This window comes from Nothoprocta perdicaria, unplaced genomic scaffold (assembly GCF_003342845.1).
Source record: "Nothoprocta perdicaria isolate Ctin4 unplaced genomic scaffold, notPer1 scaffold_41, whole genome shotgun sequence".
NCBI lineage: Eukaryota > Metazoa > Chordata > Aves > Tinamiformes > Tinamidae > Nothoprocta > Nothoprocta perdicaria.
The window spans coordinates 3,643,869-3,660,295 of record NW_020455655.1 but is presented as its reverse complement, the minus strand read 5'-3'; the positions used below and the strand labels follow the sequence as shown (position 1 = coordinate 3,660,295).

The 16,427-nt window shown below is 43.6% G+C and overlaps 1 protein-coding gene across 1 annotated transcript in view; it reads right to left on the bottom strand.

The window, feature by feature from the left end:
- Window positions 1-6,553: 6,553 nt before the first annotated feature.
- The window catches only part of GALK2 (galactokinase 2), a 45,666-nt gene continuing 35,792 nt past the window's right edge, over window positions 6,554-16,427 (bottom strand). Inside the window, exons 9-10 of the mRNA XM_026045738.1 lie at window positions 12,798-12,999; window positions 6,554-6,862 (exon numbers count right to left, since the gene is read on the bottom strand). Of these exons, the coding sequence (XP_025901523.1) occupies window positions 6,655-6,862; window positions 12,798-12,999 (410 nt within the window). The 3' untranslated portion in view covers window positions 6,554-6,654. The remainder of the gene's footprint in view (window positions 6,863-12,797; window positions 13,000-16,427) is intronic.

Genomic DNA, 16,427 nt, shown 5'->3' with positions numbered 1-16,427 from the left:
CGAGATTCAGCCTCTGGCAACCCAGCCCCTCAGGCTTGCTCGGAGGAGCTTGCAAAGTCCCTGCCGTTTTCTTAGAGATGGGACTGAAGCAAATCCAAACTGTGCAGCCATGCCAACCAGTTCAGAGGGGAATGGAATAATTCTGCTCCTGCTTCAGGAGGCCTCCCTAAATGTTCCCTGTTGAATGGGCATGGCTAAGAGGGAGAAAGCAGGTCACCAAGAGCAGGTTGTGTGATGCTGCAAGTTAGTGCAATACTGATAAATCCCACTATGTATTATATACTTCTCTCATCAAAATTTGTTCCGTTTAACCAAACCAGAGGACATAGAATCCATCTGTTTGGTGATCCCTCTAAGTCTGATGATAGGAAAACAGTTTCCTATGGCATCTGAAGACAGTGGGAGAGGAATACTGCTTCAAAATTGTATTTTTGTATTTTCTAGAGAAGAAATATTGGATTCACTGCATCCCTCTGCGTTCATCTGGTAGTGACAGGGTGATAGGTGAGTGCTGGATAACTGTGTGTCGTAGAGATGGAGCTTGGCTGCTTAATCTGTAGCCCATAACACGAGTTTATCAACTATGAACTAACAAAAGGTTTGATAGCCTCATAAAGGAAACCCCTCCAAGATCTCATAATCAGGAATATTTTATGAATTTCAGATAGGACAATAAATTGTGGAGTTTTTCATCAATTATAGTCAGGGGCTGGTAACAGCATCCTTGGAAGCAATTTGCTTCAGCTGTCAGTTCCTTCTATAGGAAGCCCTGAAAACCAACTCCGGGGGTGACCTGCTCTCTCCCCCTTGGCCATCATCAGGTTAAAGATGTTCACAAGCAGAAGCTGCCCAGGCTTCCTCTCTCTTCCCCATATGGTCTTCTGAAAACAAGAACTTAAAAAAAAAAGACTTTTGAAAGCTTATCATTTGCTCTGCTACTGATCCAGATAGATTTACTTTAAAGAACTGTACAGGAACTTACTTGGAAATGTCCTTGAGGTCCAAGCCCGACCATGAGTGACTTTTGAAACAGCTCAACTTGATCATTAACCCTTCATCCCAAAACTTTCCCAATCAAGTCTTTCAAGTTTTAGTTCATGTTTGGCTGGGATTCATTTTATGATTCAACTGTGAAGCTTTGACATTATCCTTCAGTAGTTTCCTAAATCCTCCCTAGACTGACTCTTCTAGTTTTCATTTTAGCTCTTGTTTTCTGTTACAGTTTTTAGTTCAGCTCTGAAAGTTAGAGCTGACTGGTAGAACTGAATATTTGGTTCTAACATCATAAAATTAGGTTCAGACATTCATAAAAATATAATTTGTGCAGCTGTTGTTGCTGCTTAAAAGTGGGTCACTGAATCCTTCCTCAAGGATAGTTTCTCCTTGTAAAATGGTTATCCTAATTCTTCTCCAGACAGAAGTCATTACAGGACAGGAAGGAAGCAGTTCCAGGAGAGATCATAAAGGGTGTTTGCTGGGAGAAAAAAAAGCAGTAGAAAACTCTTTATCATTAATCAGAACAATTTAATTATATTTTTGATATTTGATCACTGGAAGTGCACTTAAAATTCCTACTCAAATCCAGGGCAGCCTAACCAAAAAATATATATTATATATTATAATATATATATATTTTATATATATATATATATCTGGCACATGAGATGCAGATAAACCAGAAAACATAGAATAACATGAATAAAGTCCTCCATTATATGAAGCCCAGCAAAACAAAAGCTTTTAAGTCAGTGGCAACTGCAGCAAGAGTTTCATGCAGACCTGCTTCAGTATCCCTTGAAAAATTAAACGGGAATAAAAGCCCATCTGGCTCCATCATTGGCTAGCAGTGCGTATTTTTATTCCTACCCCAAATCACACACAGCTTGGCTGGAAGGACGACAGCTGCTTGGGCACCAGTGTGTTTCAGCCTGAAGAACATCTAATCTTTATGGAGTTATTTGAGCCTCGTGTGCCAAGTGCAGGAGGGCCGGCCGCGCTGGGGAGCGCGGGGGAGCTCCTCCATCGCTCTGTGATCTTGGCCAGCCAAGAAGGGCTCGGGAGGCAGCAGCAGGTCCCTGAGCACATTGGGCTTAAAACCCAGTACACACACCGAGCACTCTGGTGTAAATCCTCAGCAGTTTGGGGCTGCTGGGGGAGCCTCCGCTGTGAGAAAACAGGCTCGAATATATTGCTGCTCTGCTGCTTCTGAAAGCTCCTTCGTGTCCTCTCATTTGCTTAGCTTGGATGTGCACTTAACTCCTTTGCAGGTGTTTCTTTGGTGGGTAGGTCTTACACCTGTGGTGAATACAGCTTGGATGTGCACTGCTAAGGCCAGCACCTGCAGGAGAATCTGGGTTTTGTTCATGGTGACAGAGTCTGCAGAGACCTCAGGGGTCCAGTGAAGGTTCCTCCGCAGGCTTTCCTGGTAAAGCAGTAGCTCCTCTGAAGGATTTGGTAGGGGTTTGTTTGTTTGTTTGTTTTTTAAGAAATTCTACTTTCCTACTTTGATAGTTTTTTTGTGTTCGGAAGATTTTTCAGTAAATCATAGAAGGAAAAGCTCATCYGCCTGCAATTCCCTCTGTTACAGCTGTGCTCTGCTACCCCGTCCCGCTCCTGCTCCGGAGCAGGCAGTGTCACTGCCCGCTGCAGCCCGGGGCTGCAGGGACACTCGGCGCCATCCCYGTGGGTCCCGCGCGCGCCGCGGCTCCCAGCTCTGAGCAGGGGCTGCCATGCCCTGTATTGCAGAATGTCTTCATTGCTTGTGACACCAGCCCCAAAGCAGAAGTTCTGAAAGGAGATGGAGAGCAGAATTGTGGCTTTGTGGGAAGCGGGACCTCCGGAGATCCAGAGGTGCAGGGAGCTGAGGCGGCAGGTGGGAGCGCAGGTCAGCCGAGCCAGGGCTTCCCAGAGAGCCGTTTGCAGCCAAATCCCCCCTTTTCTGTATTGCACCCTCTTTTAACAGGAGCTCTTGCTAAAACCTAAGCTTCCATCTCAAAACCTGCTTTTAAAATGCAGTTTAACCTTTTTTTGTGATTCACAGGGTTAGTGATGTTAAGCCTTATCAGTCTGGTTTTCCTGCTGCTGTTACTTCTCAGCACTAATTCTCTTATACAGTCCCCTTTTTTTTTGCGTTGAAGTGACAAGGAATCAGCAAGSCCTGCTTTCATCCTAACCATAGCAATCACGATTTTCATGGTCGCTCTTACTGGAAGATGATAGCTCTCATGAATGCTGCTCTGGATTTATCTTGGTTTAACTATAGCTGATTGTGATTTAGTACACAGATGAATTTCCCAGGTAGCTGAAAATACAGAGCTTTCACTTGACTGAAACTGTATCACACCAGTTGCTCCAACTTATCAAGATGTTATTAAAGAGACACGTAGACTCAGAGAAGAATTTCACAAGGATTTTACTGAGTAAGTGCATGACAATCATTAAACTACAAKCAGGCATTCAAATCATACTAATCTAGAAACTGATATTCCTGAAGGTAWTAGGTAATTAGTGCATATTGGTTTGATATATATGTATGTGTATGTAGATATGCATGTGTGTGGATCTTGAGTGCAAGAGAAAAAAAAATGTCAGATGTCCAGTCTTCATCCCCTCCCTTCAAATGAATGGTAAAATTACCCTCCATTCCCTTTGGGAGCAGGAGCATGTCCAGTGATGAAGTACATGTCAATGGGATTAAGATAATACAGAGTATTAACATGGCACCAGGCAATGCTGCTGCACTTAGATGTCTGACAGTGTCTCCACTCTAAATCCCTTTTGGAGAGGTTTAGCTCCCATTTACTGCACACTAAGATTAAACTCATGATGGAATGAATTGCAGTCAGACATTATAATGAGATAAAATCATGCTGCACTAATAATCTTAGCTCACRCTAATAGGAGGCATCACCTCTGCACATATTGCCTGACATTAATTCTATTTTTTTTTCCAAATCTGTACATGTACATATATGCCAATTTGCATGATTTGGGGCTAGAGAAGGGATTTTGCAGATCTAGTCAGAAAATGCTATTCCAGAAAAGATCTGGAAAGACTTAAGAAGCTTAAAAGTTGCTGCTTTGTATGTAGAATTTCTTTTCCAAACCAGAATCTTCTTGCTTAGCTTTTAGAAATACTACTTGTGTATTTGCTGCTCGCTTTACATGTTGTTTGTCCAACAGTTGTAGTCTGATTTTGCTTTCTTTTATATAACAAAATGTCTTCAAAGGCGAAAAATAAGGCCACACAGGGTTTTTTTTTTTTTTAATTTAAAAAGAAACATTTATTTTTTGTTGATAGTATGTATATAAAAATGTGAGTGCCATTTTTATGTATATAGGTTAAATATCCTTCATCTTTCATTGAAAAGTACATCCCAATTTTTATTTTTCAGATTACAGCAAAAGTATGAAAAAGACATTGAAGCGATAAAGAAAGAAAGRAAAGAAATGAATCACAAGTTCAAAAGGTTTATTTTTATTCTTTTGTAATGCACTAGTGTTCTGATTTCTTCATTTATGAAAATATCAATTGCAAGAGTCACTGACAGAAGAATTCTGATAATATTGCAGATGTAAAACATGCCTGCATGTTTTTTTTGTAAAGATTTTGTGATTACGTTTCATGCTTGGGGGATATAAAAATTAAAAAAAAGAAAAAAAAAAAAAAAAAGCTAAAATACCTTTATTCTGTTCTTAGACAGATTAAAGCTTCCAGGAATCCAGCTGAACTAAAGCTCCATACAGCTCTATTAATGAAAGAATTGGTATGTACACTGTTGTAATCTGCTTTTTATGACAGAAAATGAATTACAATGAGGATTATTAATGTCTTTATTAACCTTTTAATGTCAGGGTGTAATCTGCCATGATACTGCTTTCTTTAAAATTTCTAAGATTCTTGAATCTCTTTGCCTATTGTTATTTGATTTCTGGAGTCCTGTATGTACAGGTTTGGTTGAACGTACAGCACATCTGCTGTGCATTAGAAATAAGGTTACAAGACACTAAATTCCCTCGGATAGTAATATTGAATGCCTGCTTTAAGATTAGGCCTGTAATTCTACCTCCTGTTCTTAACTATCACCCTYATTCCCCTTCTCACATTAATGTTTCTCTCTCTCCTCCCTCTAGTCTTCCTGTTCCTCCCCAGCATGCCCAGAGCCTGTCCTTTGACTTTCCTCCCCTGAGCACTGTCAGTCCATTTTCTTGATCTACAGTGTCCCCGTTCCTCTCCTCCTGGTTGTCAGGAAACACAAATCCTCTCTGATGATACTATTACCATTAGATGGCCCCTCTGGGGCTCCTGAAGAGATCTGGCAGGCTGTGTTGGCTGCTGTTCATCTGCTGTGCTCAAGTTTGGCAGAGTCTTCTCACAGAATTAGTAGCCTCTAAGAATTCGTTTTTGGCCTGAATTAGCACGGGTAATATAGAGAGGATCCCTTCTGCGAGATCTCTGGTTTCATGCAGACTTCTGGACACTCACATGTGTTTACAATCACAGAAATGTGTGCGAGACAAACCTTGCTGTGTCTTCATGCCTTCTGCTGAGTTTTCTTTGCATGTAGCAAAGCAGTAGAGTACTTGGGCTGTGAAAGTTAGAGCCTGGGCAGCTAATTTTCCATCTGAAAGCAGGTTAAAACCTCCTTGGGGTATCTTAACCTACAGCCACCTTTTAGAGCAATTATATTCATTTTTCCTACGGAGGAGATAGATGAGTTACGAGTTGCAGATGTTCTGTTTCCAGTGCCCTGCAGTTACAACCGTGACAGCGTCAGGGCCTTCCTTGGACACTGCTTCACCATTTGCTCGTTCACCTCTGAAAGGGAGCATGTTGTGAGCTCAGCTCACAAACAGCACCAATTGTGTTGAAAACTGAGTCGAAAACTCTTGAGAACAGCTACATGGTGAAGAGAACAGGGTGCAAATTCCATTTCTTACCAGTAACGGAGATGACACTCTGCCCAAGAAAAGCAGTAATTCTGTCCATTTCTGTCTAACTTGAGGAAAACTGAAATTCTGAAAAAGAATCACAAACTGCTGGGACAGTAAATCCTGATGGGGCTTTCCCACTTAACATATGTTCCTGTGTTCCTAATGCTTCACTGAGGCCCAAAGATGCTCCTTCAATATTATGATTAACTAACAGGAATAACCCTCTTTGAGACCATTATAAAACTTGTGATGTTTAGCTAGGTCCTTCTGGTTTTTTTGAATACTTCACTTCTACCTTTTGTTTTCACAGGACTTAAAACCAAAAAATATCCAGAAGCAGAAGTGAATAAGCCCTGAGCAGCTCTGCAGACACTGTGAGGTTCCAGCAATGAAATAGCTCATTTTTCCACCTGCTCTTCTGTAACAGTAAAAAGAAAATATAAAATATCCACTGTAACAAAGTATGAGTTTCCATGTCAGTAGGTTTCTATAAATTGATGTTTCCACAGAAAGATACTTTTAGGGTGGAAAAAAATAGACTTCATAATCTAAGAGTGTACTTTTAATTGCATCTTAAGAAATGGATTTTGCTTATAGCAACTTCTCAATGTAATTAAAAAAAAAAAGAAGAAGAAAAGGGAAAGGATGAATTTATGCTAGCATAGGAAGTCCTGCCAGTTCTAAATGCCCTACAGAGTTTCTTTAAACTTTTCACATTTGTTAGGCCTCAACATAAACTAAAGCTCCTCTTCCAGGCTTGGTAGCAAACAGACTGTTATTCTCCAGCGCTACCTTTTGGATGTTGGGTTGGTAATAAGCTGCTTCTACATTTTTAAGGAAATTATTCAGCTTGTCAGTAGGCACCATTGACACAGTGCAGCCGCCCCATCCAGCTCCAGTCAGGCGTGACCCAACAGCCCCGAATTGCCTAAAATAAAACATAATAGAAAAAAAATCATGAATGAGAAACCAGAAAGAGATAATTTGTCATATACAGTATTCCTGTAGAAAACTAGTGAACACTGGACTCAAAACACATCTGTATCTTCTGAGGCCCACTTGGTTTGATCAGACATGCCAGCAATTTGCAACTATCATTTTGAACAAAAAATGCAGGTACTTCAAGCTCTGCAATGTAATCATTTCTGTCAATTCCAAAAGTCACTCTCTTTATAATGCTTCAACATCAGCTGTTTTAAAGATCACAGCACAGCTGAGATGAAGAAAGCAGGGGAAAAAAAGAATTGTGTTAGCAACATTCATCAGACATCAGATGCGACAACAAATACATGACAAAAGTAACAAAAGAGGATTCATGAACTAATTGCACAGGATGTAGGCATGCAAGCCATTTTCTAATGTGGCAAGGACAAATAGCTCTATTCTTCCAGGACAGATCTAAAACATGCTGAAGATCCACAGGCTTCCACAAGACTACTGAGATTGCCAGTCAAGGAAAGGGGAATTCAGAAATTCCTCAGAATTCATACCAAGAGTCACTGCACTCAGTCATCCACGGGCAGGGTTCGGTACCTAGCTTTAAACTAGGCAAACKGCGTGAACTTAACAGATTTACAGCAGTAGAGATAAAATAAGAATCCAGTCCCAAAGGAGAAAAAATGCTTTTAATGGGAAGGGTGAAGAGGAAGAACAATGGCAAATAAATAACATCCAAAACACAAACCATTCCCAGCCTCAAGATACTGGGCCACTAGAGATGACATTACTCTGCAAGATTCAGATGTCAATTCATTAGAATTTAGTTGAATTATATTCCGTAATTTGCTCACTTGTGTTCCCTACCTTCACCTGGATTCAGAAAGAGGAGGAAAATACCATGCAATAAACTTCTTTGGGGCACTTCTAACATTGAACAGGATGATTTAGAAAACTCATTTGGAATCTTATTCTCCTGGGAATCTAATCTGATTTGCACACAGATACTGTTTGATAGGTTTCCAGTACCCCGGCAGTGTGAGACTGACCAGTCCTTCCAGCTTCCAGGGAGAGTGGGCATCATGAGAATGGTATATTGGAAAATGACAGCTCCTTCTCAGTAGGCTGTGGTTATTTTTCATATGTGCATTTTATGTTAAATGAGTGTGGTATGGTATACTGCTGGGTTAGCTGAGGCTTAGGTCATATTTCAAGCAAGTACTTACATATGTGTTCCATTCTAAACATGCTTACGTATCGTCCTGAATAGAAACACTTTCCTCAGTGTGCCTGCATGGTGCCACCCCGCATATTGACTCGATTTTATGTTCACTCCTTATTTCCTGTTGGTGTTTTATTTTACTTATTATTCCTGTAAGCCACTCTCAGTCTCTGTTGCAATTTTTTGCAGTTTCTGGTCCACGGAGCAACCTCCTAAAATGAGCAGGGTCTGATCTGGTCTCAGCTGCAATCGACAGGGAAATTCCCATGGACTTCTAAGGTCCAATCCACTTCTCAAAGTCTGCTGCATCAGCTGGCTGCGCTCGTGTGGCCAGTTCCTTCAGTGAGAACTTGCATTGCAGATAGTGTCTGGCTTTTATTTTCGTGGGCAACTGAAATCCCTGTAGAACTGTTCTGAACCTTCTACTGATTTCATAATTCTCTGCGGTCATGCTGATGCCTCATTTTTACTGAGTCATTTTTAAATACTTAGTTGAAAAAAGCATCATGTAGACAGAAAATCTGCCTGTTTCAGAGCTGAAGTCACTGTGTTTTGAAACGCTGTGGCTGGCAGTTTCCAGTGTGGTGGTTTCTATCAGCCCCGTGGGGCTCCGTGTTGAGGACCTCGGCACAGGGCTGGGCACAGCAGCAGCACCTGATGCTGGAGGAAAGCACAAATGAGCACCTAAGGCTGCATACATTGGAAATGGGTGGCATGGGGGTTAGCTAGGTCAAACATGAGAAAGTTAATGTTGGAACTGATCTGAAGCTGGCTTTTCCACCCACTCCATCACCTCAGCTCAGTCCTAAACTCCTGCTTTAAAGTAGACTTCAGAGCCAGACATTCCTTGTGCATTGGCATGATGAGTTTTCAATATATAAATGTGAATGTATGTATTCGTTCCTGTTAAGTATATACTACTCTGTAGCATAGTGTGTATTTAAATAACATCTTTAGGCTTTTTGCCTCCGTAACAGCTGCAAACTCCTTTTTTTCTTTTTCTTTTTTTTTTGGAAAAGTTTGGATTTGTGTATCATCCCAAACCCCATCCTTTGCTGCTCCAAGCAACTCATCAGTTGTAAGTCTTGATTAAATGCAGAGTTGACTCTGCTACCATAATATGCCTTGATATAGTGTAAAAAATGTATCCTTTTAAAAGCAATCTGAGAGGATTTGGTGCTCTTCAAGTGGCTGGCTGGTAACACAGGAAGTATTAGGACTTATGTCACCGAAAATGGACAGCAGGGGATGAAAGAAGGTTATTTGCAACACTCCATGGATTCTGAGAGACTTCAAAAAGGTACCTAAGGAAGTCAGGAGCTCAGTTTTAACTTTCTGTTCCTTAATTGTTTAGTGCCTCTGTGTTTTTTGCTTTAAAAAGGCTAACAGGTAAAAGAGCCATGAACAGCATGCGATGGGTTAGAGAAAGTGCAAGACTTTTGCCTTTGCAAAAAAAAAAAACCCAACACTGACCAACTAGTGGTTACACTTTTCAGCACTAGAAACCACAGCAAGTATGGAACCCTTTCTTTCTTGGCAGACGTTGTACAGTAAAACATAAAGATCTAGGCAAAACAGAAAACATCTGGATATGCAGATTATTCTTTGCAGTTTAAACCTTGTAAGGAGAGAGCAGCAGCAGACTCGGGCAATTCTGTGGAATGTATTTTTGGAAGGGCTTTTTAAAGTTGCAGGGCAGCTGTATATCATTGTAAGCAAAGAATGTAATTTCTGTAGCTCCTGGCCCATTTCTATAATCACATCAGCCAAGTTTTCCTAGAGTGACTAGTGATTTTACATGCCTTAATTTTTTAATGTCCAACTTAAGCAAAATGAGAGGGTTTTTTTTCTGAACAGTTCTCAAGACTTAGATGCTGGCTTAAACTGGATTCATCTAAAGTCACTATTCACTTTCATAAATCTAATTACAGAATCACAGAAAAATCATTAAGGAGTATCAGACTTCAGAAAAGAAAAAGGCTATATTCCTGAGAAAATACTCCTGATGGGTCAAGACTGTAAAGAATAATAAACTAGTAATTTATTTGTTCGGTCCAATGAAGAACAATAAAGAACAACTGAAATCATTAAACAATATCAATGAAAAATCATTTCCCAATGCCCACGCTCTGCTGTGGTGCTCAGCTGTGCTCAGCGTAGCAGCCACGGGCTCTTCTGCTGGTAATTTAGCAAGAAATCTGATGTAATATGGGCACACATCACTTTTTCCTTTGCTATTTCTATTTCGGGCTCTGCAACTGAGATGCTCTGATGAATTTTAATTCAATTTAGTAGAATCCTGACTGTGCCACTGCCTCCCTTTGGGTTTGGTGGCGGCGCCTGCGCGGCCCTGCCTGGGACAGGGCAGGATCTCCCACCAATTTTTGAGAACAGGCCCTACTACTACGAGCCGAGCTGGGTACCCAAAGTGAAGACGCTTTAAGTGACTAGTGATTTTCGCAAGGTTCAGTCATCAGATAAAATCTATTGACTACGAGGGGTCTACTGGGCAGTAACTGTGACTAAAACTATTGCAAAAGCAAAGTCTTGGGCTGTGCCTTTGGGATGGCATCAGGAACAGGCTGCAGATGCCTCGCACTGATCAAGACTTTGCAGCCCAAGATCTTTTCTAAGTCACTGGGGTGTCTTGAGCCAGGCTGGAGACTGGTCTCCCTCCCCAGCTCCCCACACAGCTCTGCTGGGCGCTGGGTCGYGCACGCGGAGCCTCCTCCTCGTCCCGGCTCCCCAGCAGCTTCTTCCATTACGTGACCCTCACGTGATGCCAGCGACCGAACACGGCCTGTGAGTTACAGAGCGAATTTGTTCCCRGGAGAAGGAACAAGAATTGTACTCTTAAATTGCTATCAGATTGTCCAATGGCTATCTGGCCTTCTCTGTGCTTTATCTCAAAACAGCATGTGTATCCCATATGCAGAATCATCTGTCCAGAAGACTTTACATCGGTTTTTAAGTCTGTGCTTCTCTGGYTCAGAGGCTATTCTGTCTTCGGAAGAAATCACACTAACACAGGCTATTATATAATCAACTATATGTTACTCTATATTGATTTACAATCCTGGTAAGTCATAATYTCATCTTACTAAATGAGCATGACTATAAAAATAAGAATGCATGTGGCAACCAGTGTATTTGTAAAATTGATTATTTCATTATAAGCCAGGTTTCTTTAAAAATGTTGCTGGTAAAGCAAACGTTGTTGTAATTTGACGTTTTAGATGGTACAACCTTCTTTTTTCTAGCTTCAGAGAGAATTGCTGGAGGGTTCTCTGTTTGTTTTTTCCAAATTGTGAAAGATTTCAAGAAGGATGCGACACGTCCATAGAGTCTCTGCTACAGACAGCAACTCTTTGACCTCACGCCTGCAGCAGCTCTGACACCAGCACTTCCCCCCTGGTGGGACAACAGCCTTTGGCTTTTTAACTCTCAGCTTAGGGCAGAGTTTCCCAAACTGAGCAAAGTCCAAGGAGAAGCAAGTGCTGTAACATGGAGCAGGAAGCAAGACCTGAAGGAGAGAAGGAGCTGGGAGAAGCAGCTGGGGCAGAGGCAGGGACGGGGCAGCAGTGTGTGCGGGCAGCTCCGTACTGCCCCAAGCCCGTTTGAATGATGAACCACCCTGAGCTCCTTCTGCAGGCACTGTGTTAGCCCACAGCTAGCATTAGTGGTTAGGTGTCATGATTCAGGGTGCCAGCCCACGGCAGTCGGGATGGATGGAAGTGTGTGTGCATCCCTTCACAATGGGGCTGTGATAGGGTTGAAATAGTAAACAGAAAGCAAGTACCAAGTAGTTCATTTTTACTTTCTGTATCAACACATGGTCACACCAGACTTCTTCCAGTGTAGACAAGTTTAAAAAATAACAGCCTGCTACATACAACAACATATGATTTCCCGCTCACTTGGTGGCATTTCTCAGACTCCACTTATGTCAGCTAGAGGATATGGCCCAAGGAAGGAAGGAAGGAAGGAAGGGACAAAATGACACTCTGGGAATGTATTCTGGAGGTGAGTGGCTCTGGTTTTCTTGGGACCAACCTGTGTTAAGGAATCCAACAGGAAAAAAGAAGCTGGGGCATAAATATGAAAACTGAATAATGTGGATAAAGCTCAGACACCTAATGCAGACAGCAGGAGCAGGGGGTGTTAGCTATTATAAATCATTCTCATTTAACTGATCAGCTGCTGTCCAGCCTAGCTGATGCCCTAGACACAAACACTGCAGAGAAAGCTCTTGTATTTCTGTTAGGATTCCAAGGCAACCTAAGAATCTGGACCACCCGGCTCATGCACTTGCATGGTGGAGGCAGCAGCGAAATGGTTAAGGAACATGCAAAGAGTTAGTTTCAACGGAACAACTGAGATGATGTTTTAAGAAAACCCATTAGGATCTCTTCTTCAACTTAGAAAAAGAATAGGCAACACAGGCTAGCTTCACTTGTGATGATGAGTCAGTCCAAAAGCCAAGTCTGTAATAAAGCCATAAAGTGGAGCTTTCATCTGAAAGTATTACACAGATGTCAGTAGGGAAACAATTGACCATGTAATGTCCCTGTAGGAGATTAATTTTGTAATAAGAGACAATAATACTTTCATTTTAAAAGTGCAATAGCCAACGATGTCATTTTTTCTCATCAATTCAAACAGAATTCTCAACAGGCGATTACTCTTCGCTGCGGTCAAGACTTACAGGCAGATGTCCACCAGCCGATCCAGCTCCGGACAGCTGCATTCATACAGCTCCTTGCAGCTGATATAGCTCTGGTTCATCAGCTCTCCCAGCAGCTGGATCGCATTGGCAGGTGCTTCATTGCAGATCTTCTTAAATTCCAGCACTCTGGCAGCTTCACTGTACACATGCTTAGCACGCTGGTATAACTTGAAGGTGGAAACTAAACAAAATGAAAGTATTAAATATCGCGATTATCCAGTAATATCTATCAAAAAAAAAAAAAAAAGGAACATATAAGAACATGGCCTAATTACATTGTTTGCAATAATTCATAGTTTATATTAGAATGCTGTAGGTTAGAAAGTCTTCTCCAGAAATACCCTTACTCTTTTTTAAAGCCCTAACATAATAGTACTTAGAATGCATCAGACTAAAACACTAGCAATTTACCATTTTGATTTTATGCCCATCAGATTTATGCACATAAAGCTCTAGGAGAGATTAAAACCCTTCTTCCTATAAATGCAGTTTTGATCATGTTTGCAATGGTGTGATTATCTGTTAGTTTTTAATAAAAAGCAGACGCATGGAAATACCTAGGCCTATCGGAGGGCACCTTCCTGATGATCCTGCAGAGCCGCGCGGGGCTCAGCTGCTGCGGGGCGCGTGCCAAGGCAGCGCCCGGACCCACGCAGGCCGCGTGACACCCACCACACCGTGCGCTCTGCGTGTGCCGTGACACCCACCACACGGCGAGCTCTGCGTGTGCCGTGACACCCACCACACCGTGCGCTCTGCGTGTGCCGTGACACCCACCACACGGCGAGCTCTGCGTGTGCCGTGACACCCACCACACCGTGCGCTCTGCGTGTGCCGTGACACCCACCACACGGCGAGCCCTGCGTGTGCCGTGACACCCACCACACCATGAGCGCTGCGCACGCCGTCCTGGCCAGCGCTGCAGGCGGCCTCAGCGCCAGCTCCTTGCTGCCTGCTGCACGAAGCGCGTTTGCTCCCTTCTGTTTGCAAAGGCAGGGCACCCGCTAACAGCTGGCAGTGGCACTGGGCAGTGCCGGRGCTGGGGCACTAACCTGGTTCTTTGGGGTTTCAATGCAGCCAGGWCGGTGCTGCACTCTGGGGTGGCTGGCACGGGCAGCTCGCAGCAATGCACCGGGCCTCATTTGCATGTCAGGTACGACAACAGGTCCCACCTTTTCTCCTCAAAAGCTGCAGATCTTTGACACTGACACTAACACAACTGCTACTGCCCTGCTACCCTGGTGCCCAGGCAAGGAAGCCCTCCTAAACACGCCACGATTTGGGCTCGCCCTGACTGCGAAGTAACATGGGAGAAGAGGCCCTGCTGAGGCGAGGAAGCCCCTGGCTGTTTGGGAGCACCACAGTACTGGGACAGGAACCCACAGGAACCTACAAGGTAGGGCTACCAGCTGGTCCCTGTGCTGCCTCTACAGCTGCCGCACGGACTGGCCCTGCGTGCCCGGTAAGGAGTTTACGGTTTTGTTCCTAAATATTGCTCTGCTGGTTTAATGCAGTAGACTGTACGCTGCTTTGTGGGTTTAATGCAACAGACTTGCAGCTGTTATGGAGGAGGCATTACTAAGTGTGCCTATAATATAATTTCTTAGGTTTCTGATCAAACTGACTTGCATAAAAGACAAGACAACCATATTCTTGCAGCACCTACGGTAGCACCTTTCCTGATTTCCTTTTCCTGATTTCCTCTCCTTTCCTGATTTCCTTTTCCTGATTTCCTCTCCTGATTTCCTTTTCCTGATTTCCTCTCCCTCATGACACTTGTGCTTGTCGGTAGCACCTTTCCTGATTTCCTTTTCCTGATTTCCTCTCCTGATTGCCTTTTCCTGATTTCCTCTCCCTCATGACACTTGTGCTTGTCGGAGCACCTCTGAATGTCCTTCCTTTTCCTGCTATGCGCCAATGCTCCTTTGGGACACAGTGTCTTTTCTCACTTCTGTTTCTAGTCTCTCTCCCTTTTTCTAATATGGCTGATGAAATATTCAAATAGAGGTAAAATGTCAAGAGAAGACAGATGAGCTGTGTATTTAGAACAGAATTTGCAACCTGACCCCGAGACTCGGATTCTTGCTTGGCTGCTCTATGGTGGTTCCAAGGGCTGGAACCACTTCTAATGGCTTCAACAATCTGGATTTGCAATTATATGTAGAAACCTTCCCTGAAAGACTGGCAATAATGTTGTGTCCAGTTTAAGTCTCTCATGTAGACTCCAGACTGCACCCCTGACTGCCTAAAACTTCATTGCTATCTGCCTAGTCCCTAGTCCCTCCAAAACAGTAAGTGTAAATCAGGACTGCAAATGCTGAACATGTAGCGCTGGGGGAAACATTAATAAATGTGCTAAAATCATACAGAAATATTGAGCATAGCATATTCTGGTGATATTTATTATGTAATTGAATACAGCCCCTACTGCGAAATACGGTGTTGCTGTCTTTGGAACAGGCTTCCTGAATGCGTTTCAAGGGAGGACTGAAATGAAAAMTGTGGGCGACCCATGGAAAGGTCTCCCCGAGCATCCCTGCGAGCATGGGGAGGGCACGTTCCGTTTTCCCGTTAGAGGTGTCTTTACCCTGCTGCATTTTCTCGCTASCTTGCTGTGTGTTGCAGAGCGCCGCCTTGTTGTTCATGGATGTGGGAGAAAAAGGCTGCTTGGCATTTTTATAAGCTGGTTTCTCTTTAAATATTCCTTTCCTATAAGCCATTGTTTTAGAGTAGGGAGATTTCTAAATGTGCATTCGTTTAGGGAGTATCTAAAGTTGCGTGAGAGATTGCCATAGCTCACACTCTCTTGTAAATCACCATTGAACAGTAGTAACCCAAAGAATGAACTGAAAACATGTCTGTTTTCAATTGTAAGGCACAAGACTTGCCAAAGGCTGTGATTGATTCGGAGACCACCCTTTGGTAGAGCCGGGCTCCGCTGGCCGGATTACCTTAGAGCCCCCGGGGCCGCGCTCGTCCCGGCGGGGCCGGCGCCCGGCAGGGCCGCCCCGGCCGCGGGCCCAGCCGAGCTCCGCGCCGCGCGCGACGTCCTCCGCGGCGCCGCCCGCACCGGGGCTCTGCAGCACGGGCCGCTCCGGGGCGCTTGGCAAAGGGGGCAAGCGGCTCTGCGCTGTTTCGGGCTCTGGTGCAGACGTTCACGGAATTGGCACTGGTGGCTTTGGTATTTGGGATACCCAACATTAGCTGTTGGGTGGTTTGCGGCTGCATTTTATTGCACAAAACTAGGTCTGTGTTTAGAATATGTTTTTTATGGATTGCCTTTCCTCTCCAACAATGTTCTGCCCAAGTCACGTTATCTTCAGGCCATCAAACACCTCCGTACTCTTTAAGTCCTATTGTAAGAACAGTGCAACAACACACGTATTTTCAACTATCAGTACCAAATGCCTGTGGTGATAGAGAAATGCTCTTGTACCCACTGCATGCACAGTCCAACTAACCATCTCCACAGARTAGCCCTAGCAGAGCATGCACTATCCTGCAAAACGCAACCCATGCTCTGCAGGGACCAGAGGAGAGCCGGGGTCACCGCGTTCCCGGGCACGGGGCAGGCACCAGCTCGGGCTCCGGCACCCACGTAAAGAGCAG